We start from the raw sequence: 7583 nt of genomic DNA on the forward strand, positions 1-7583 counted from the left end.
AAAATACATAATAATGTATTATATATTATATTATATGTATAATATAGTCTGCAAAACAAGAGGCAAATACCTTCTTCTTCTCATGTGATTCCTAAATCTCATTTGTAGGAATTGTTCTGCAAAAATCAGATTTCTTTTATTTTTAAGTGTGTAAATTATGTACTATGTATTTAAATAGTTCATATATAGATCACCTTATTTTTTATGTCAGCCTTTCAGGTTTTCTCTTTTCCCATCTGTTTTTACTTTGGGAAGATCCACAGTATTCTTTCCACTTTTTCAATAAAACTAGCCAAATTTTTATACAGAAAAACCTAACAACTATGCATGGCACAATATGTTTAAGAAGGAACTGAAATTTGCTTTGAAGCGGAATTTGGGAGATAACATTTTAAATAGATAATGAAACAATGGTTTTATGCATGGTTGTTGAGCTCTTAAAAGAGGGAGTTTCCATCTTCACATAATTGTGGCTTTTCAACCTACAATAATTCCTTAATTACTTAACCTCTTACTTTTGATTTCTGTGTTGGTTACTAACGTTTATAGCTTGAATCATTAATATCTTCTTAATCTCGCATAAGGAAGTGGTTTATTTCTGCATCTTTAAAATTGGAGCCCAGCCATAACATCTGTATAACTGATAAAAATCTGCTACTCTGTTACACTGAAGAAACCTTCCCAATAGTTGCCATGGAAATAAATCAGTTAAGAGTATGGAATTGAACACAAAGGTTGTCACAAGCCTTTTAACTGAAATTCGGTGATCAGCTTTATGTGTTATGAATTCATTTAAATCTTAAAATCAAATGTATTTTGCTTTTGTATAAGTGAGGGGTAAGAGACAGCTGATTCTCTGATGTACATGGGCTTCAAGTTCCTAGAAGCTGCGTTTTGAACTTAATCTTCCGAATTACACATGATTTGTCAATTTGGTGAAAGAAAACATTGCCGTTAAACTCAAGGTAAGAAATCATTATACATGGTTTTATGTATCTTTATATAAAAAGTTACAAGTAGCAAGCATATGACACAGAAATGGAACAGTAACAGCAGTAATTGTGAATGCATGCTTTTTACAATGTGTCTAGTAAAGGGATTTTTGCCAACTCAAATATTCAGTAACATACATGCAGGTTATTTTCTCAGTGTCAAATTCAGTCATATTGCTAGGTGCTTATCCAACAGACATTTCTATTGAAGTGATTATGAATGGCTAAATACCTGATTTCAATAAATTGTTCCTGAAATTGGGAATTTAACTTGCAACAAAAAGAAGAGAGAAAAAGAAAAAAGAGAAATGACCAATAAGCATAATAACCAAAGTCTTATTGCCTTCTAGTAATTTTACTCAACACTGTTTGCTGAATTTTGTCATGATATGAGAATAGCTGGTCAGAGAGTCCATAAAACCTCTAGCTGGTGTTTCCAAGGACGATAGTTTCACATTTCATTGTAGCATGTTCAAAATCACCCAGGAGCGCACTATTCTCAAGCAGTCTATATAATGAAAACAATGTACATATAACAAAAGTTCAATGTAAATCTTCTTCCACAAACCACATAACATACAAGTAAACAACAGACATAAAACATACCAACTGAAATAAAACTAAGATTAAAAAAAATAAAGCCAATGAAAAATCAAACAGGGGACAGTCTTAGTTAAGAGCTAATTTCTTCTTCAAGTTTGCAGCAAATCTCCAAACATATTTAGAAACTAAGGAGCACTTGGTGGCCAGCAACCAAATTACAAAAGAAACAAATTATTGTGCAATGGGGATATCTTGCTTAGGCAGTAAGATATGTCTGTACTTCTTAGGTTGGATAAAGGCAATGAAATGAAAATAGAAACGTCCAGTCTCTCAGACAGCTGAAATAATTCACTATAGGTTTTTCCATTCAGAGTTTGCATAACTGCGTGAATAGTTGTCTGAAAGCAAAGCAAAGTTAAAATATGTTCTCTCTATGAGGAATAATATAGTAGAATATTTTCCTACACTACCTGGAAGCAGTAAAAGCACTAATGTGCTCTTTCCCAGTAAAATTGCTGAATATATATACACACTCATACAAACTTGTATAAACACGTATCTATGTTTATATATATGTATATACACACACATATACCTATATAAATTGTCAGACTAGCTGCTAGCTATAACTTCGTTATAAAGGTGTGAGATTATATTAATTGAGATTGTGTTGATAAGAAATTATACAAAATGAAAAGCCTGGAAAAAGACTCCAAAAAAGGAAGTTTAATTTGCAAACATTAATATTAGTGCTACAGAATCTCTAAATTTATCAGTACTATGACATACCCTTCCCCCAATACTTCATGAGGTTGAATGAATAAAATGAACTGAAAACAGATAGTTCCACATCTTCCTGGCTTGGGTTAGATTGCCAAGTTTTACATACTATTACACATGCTAGGATTCTAAATTTTGTTTTCATAAATAAAAAAAATAAATGAAATACCAGAGCCATGCAAAGCATCTGTCTTTATAAGGTGTTTGAAATGAAGATTATATTTAGCTAAGGGATGATTACAGTGCTGTCAAGAATAACAAATTAATAGATTTGGCTTAGTTTACAATACTTTCAGTTTTGTCAGCATTCTAACCTGGCTCTCTCCATGCAAGGTGACACATAACTTGAGAACTAACATGCAGTTTAGCAATGAAACAAATAAAATGGAAATCAACAGATGGTTCAATTGTTTTATAGGTATGTTACTTACCTCAAGTTTGTCTCTTAGACCCTAGTTGTGTTGTACTCAGACTCATGTTTGCTTAGAGACCCAATGAGGCAGAACCTGGAATGTTATGGCTATTTCATTCAAAATAATAATGTTTTCATAGAAAAAAAGAAATATATGCATATAGATACTTAATAAACAGTACACCTTTATAATCTGATCAAGATTCATGAAGTTCAATATCAACTTTACATTGGCATGCAATTAGATTAAAATAATCAACTAACAGAAATGCCATAATGTGCAAAGAAAATATGGAGGGCATGTAAACAGTCATAAGAAGTGCATAAATAATGCACGCCAGAGAAAACATAAATATATGTAAAAAGTTTCTGTGTTCTTTTTCAAATAAATTGTTCCTAAATGTTACTGGTTTTCTTTTTCTTTTACTTGTAAACTCTTAATCATTCATATTTACAGTCATTTAAAGTGCAATATACAGCAGAAATAGCTCTTTCATTAAAAATATCATCCTTGGCTTTACTCTTTTATTGATAGGAAATATTCCTTTTAACTACATTCTTATTTGTAAATATATGAATATTCTCTATTCACGATGCTGTCTCATGTTCTAGTTGATATATATATATGTTAATATGACAAATCAAGATGCTTTGATTAATAATGGAAAAGATACAGTGAAGTTTTGAAAATATTGTCTTTCATTATATAAAAGATAATGTTTCATAAGAAAAGGGGTTTCCTTACCCCAGGATTGTGTTTCTCATTATTGTGCCATGCATCAAAATGGATACATGTGGTTTTTATTCATCGATGTATTGATTTAGAGATGCTAGACCAACAGCAGATGATACTCAAGGCCACCTCAATTACAAAGAAACCACATGTATGTGGCTCTTTCAAAATGTAGTTTCACACAAAATCTTCTTTGGTTTTTAAAAATTGTACCTGTTGCTTGTTGACCTGTGTGTTTATGTGTGCAAGTAGGTGTAAAATAGTAAAAGAAAAAGATATAAAGTAGAAAGGTAAAACTGAGATACAGGATCCTTCAGGAAACAGGAGGAGAGATGAAAGACAGGAAAAGAGAGATAATATAATGGTATGCGCTATCAGGAAACAGAAATTTAAACAAAAAATAAAGAAGAAAGAAAGTATATTTTTACTGAATAAAGAGTGAATATGTTTGGGCAATCAAGTCCTTACACAATAGTCTTCATCAAAAATCTATTGATACTGACCGCTGAACAGCTTTATCATGTCTGGACAGCCTGTGACTTGTGGTTGGTACCTCTTCAATTTCGTCTATCTCACACGCATCTGCAGCATCTTGTGAGTAGCTATGCTTCATGACAAGGATATTCCTCCTGTTCATGGGCTGAATGAGTGGTTTTACAGGCTGGGGTTGTATTTCTGTCAAGACAGAAGCATCTCTTGTGCTGAGGTTACTACGGCTGCCCTTAATGCTAGACACTTGTGATCCACAGTGATGGTCGTGAATGCATTTTGAAGATGATCTCCGCAGTTTATGATAAGTTTCAAAGTCATCTGCAACATCAGCAAGGTCAGCTGTAGTCCCTGTCCCTCTGAGGGTGCATAACTCATAATGAGGAGGCTCAAACACCTCCTGGAACACTGTTTGATCAAAGTCTGTTTTCCTTTGGACAAATTTTTTACGAGGCTGCTTGATCTGTACTATAACAGAGATAACAATGAGGATGATCACTATGCAAGAAGTCACCCCAATTATAGTCCCACTGGTATTGGTAAGTTGGTCCAATAGGTTAGCTTTTCTTTTTTCTGCGTGACAGAGAAAAAACAAAACAAAACAAAACAAAACCAGCATTATTTGCAGTTCAAGAATAAAAATAACCATAACAGGTTCACAGATTACTGCAAAGCCAAGCCTAGTCTATGTCTCAGTTCACTTAATCAATCTCTCTGACACAAAACAAAAAAAAAAAAAAAAAAAAAAAAAAAAGAAAGGAAAAAATCAGGTATTTGTGAAAGCCAAATAAACAACACACAGGTCCTCTGTGTGCCTATTCACTTGGAAAGTGATTTATCCTGCATATATTACAAGCTTAATTAGATGAAAGTACTATTTACATTTTTTAATAAAAAGCAACCACCATAGCAAGCAGGCAGCTTTAGCATCACCTCTGAACTCCATGTGCATGCTAAAGCACCCAAGATGTTCTCTTCATTGTTTTCTGTCTCTCCCAGTAAATACATGTAACTAAGACCTTAGGACCAATGAACAAGCAAGACTTTACAGGATTTAAAAAGAAATTCCTCCTTGCATTGGGAACTTCAGTGAAGACCTAATATTTATGAGCTGGCTGGGACTGTTGACAGTATTCAATGAGAAATCTAAATCAGGAGAAAATGGAGAGGTTATTCAAATTGAGGTTTCAGAAAGAAAGGAAAAATGTCTGCAAGTTATCTCTCTTGTTCCTGGTCTATTAATTACCACAGTTTTTCTAAACACCCATAAAAAACTAAAAGCTTATCCTACCTACTATCTTATACTCAGGGCCTTCTAGGAAGTTAGCAAATTTGGCATTGTGAATGAAGACAAACAGAAAACGTGCAGAAAAATAATAAAAAGAAAACGAGTTTCACCCTACTGTTGTTTATATTTTTCTGTGATTTGCTTTCAGATGGCTGCAGACACATCAGACAGTGACTGAGCCTTGTAGAAAACCAAGCTGGGAGCATTGGCATCAATCTCTCACAGGCATAGCAAGAGTCGATAACTGTGATTATGTTTCAGCACCCAGTTTAGTGTGATTTTTACTGGCAACATAAAACATCAAAGGACTTAATAAAAAAAGCCTTTGAATTGAAAGTTATTGGCACCAAAACAATAACATCCATCTTTTCATAATCTCCGAGGTATTAGTACTTTTCAGTACTCCCCATTGCCTGCTCTTGTAGATTCACCTGGGATTTCTCTAACTGACTGATACAGACTCTGGGGAAGCAGCAGAGACAGAAAAAGTGACAGCAACAAACAGCCTTTTTGCTGGAATCAGCAAACCTCTGCTAGCCAGAAAAACGAGAGAACATACACTGACAAGACCAATAAAAAGATACTTGGCAAATGATAGATGAAAATCATTCTGGAAATTCAAGAGTGGGAAGGTTTTCTGTTTTCCTCAGGGCTGAAGGATTAGAGAACATGTAATTATTTCCCAATCGTATGTTTAGTTTCTTTGAAGAATATTATGCCATGCCACAGTTTTACTGTGTTCTTTCGAATTATGTTTTCATTTGTATTTTACCCTACTGCACTGCTTGTCAGGATTTTACAGGCTTCAGCAGACTTAGGGGCTGACTGCTAATCCACCTCATTCTGAATTTTACTTGATTGGTTCCTAAATTTGGCATGTCCCATGTTTCCAGGAACAAATCTTCAGTAGTGGAGGGAGGGGGGAGGAAGGGAAGCTGGTTGTCTCCCTATTTCCCTTGCCAGCAATGTAAGACAGTTAAGCTGATTTCCCTGAAGACAACACAGATGCTGATTTTTTTTTTCCCCCCTGCAACAAAAACCATTGTCAGCACCTGGTTAGGAAGATCAGTCCCTACCTATGAAAGATGACATTATGCCCGATTTCCTGTGCTTGTTCCCTGGTTTGCAATTTCACTTGATTATAGGTAGCTTTGGTTGCTTTCCTACAGTGTTAATTCCACTTCTCCTTGGCCTTTTAGCCCACCTGGACTATTATGGGCATGGCATGCAGCCTAAGGACACCTGCTACCTGTGTGTTAACGCCACTACAAAGGTAACTATGACAAAGAAACCAAAACACGACTTTTAGGTTGTTCAAGAAACAGAGATTAAGTGATCAGAAAGCCTTCCAAGAGGACGTACGCAGCCAGAAGGACACACCCAACACAAATCAGCACCAAGCAAAACACGCAGACATAGGGAGTAAAATCGACTGGTATTTTTACCTCACTTAATTTTCTCTAGGGGTTGATATATGCGCTCCCTGAATTATGCTTCCTGAGCTTTGACCCATGTGGCACATACGTAACAAGAAACTAAGGATAATGTGCTGTATCCCATGCAGTCCAAATGACTTGACATTTCCAGTCCTAACATTACCTTTGCAGTGGTTTTCATCCCAAGGATACACACAATTCTGGAGACCGTTGCAGACCAATGTATTATTGATACACATATTACTGTGGCAAAAGAATGTGTTGGCTTCACACGGGGCTAAAAACAAGAGAGAAAAAGTTGATATTAAGCAGTAAGTCATTCAGCTCTCCACAACAAACACACCTAGGAGTGATCTGTAATCTGTGAAAGAAAGGGCTGTACACGCAGATTCCTTAAGCATATTTAACATTTGACATGCAGCATTAAGAGCAGTCAAGTTACGCAGTATTTATTATTCCGTGGCAAGAGATTTGCAGTTCTGTCAGAAGACAGATGGACTTTCCCATAGTCTGATTCTCATGGCTGTAGTGGGTTGGGCCCCATACATTGGTGGGGGTGGACACTGATGTGTTATCAACAGTTTTAGCCACAGATCCAAACCACAGCACCCTATGGGCTGCTATGCAAAAAGTTAATTGTATCTCAGCCAGATCCAGTGTATGGGAAATAGTTTGTTTTAAAGTTTTTTGCTGAAACTCCAATTTCATAAGAAAACTGGGGTGATTCAAAGAAAACATGTAGTTTATTTGCCATAACAACATTGCCTGAACATTGATACACAGAGAAAGTAAAATTATTTTAATTTTTTAAATTTATTATTATTATTATGACCTTTTGAGCATAGGAAAGGCTACTGTAAAAAAATGCCCCTTTGATCACAACTGTGAAGATTAAAAAGAGCATCAGTCT

At 35.2% G+C, this 7583-nt stretch overlaps 1 protein-coding gene across 1 annotated transcript; it reads right to left on the bottom strand.

Annotated features, from left to right (window-relative positions):
- Window positions 1-975: 975 nt before the first annotated feature.
- On the bottom strand, window positions 976-6950 carry LOC104489212 (neuropilin and tolloid-like protein 1; the record flags this gene model as incomplete). The annotated part of the gene is made up of 4 exons (XM_010131350.1): window positions 976-1500; window positions 2747-2821; window positions 3964-4522; window positions 6837-6950. Coding segments are annotated over 3 exons (734 nt in total), but the record flags the coding sequence as incomplete, so codon positions are not given.
- Window positions 6951-7583: the final 633 nt, after the last annotated feature.

This window comes from Buceros rhinoceros, unplaced genomic scaffold (assembly GCF_000710305.1).
Source record: "Buceros rhinoceros silvestris isolate BGI_N320 unplaced genomic scaffold, ASM71030v1 scaffold47492, whole genome shotgun sequence".
Lineage (NCBI taxonomy): Eukaryota > Metazoa > Chordata > Aves > Bucerotiformes > Bucerotidae > Buceros > Buceros rhinoceros.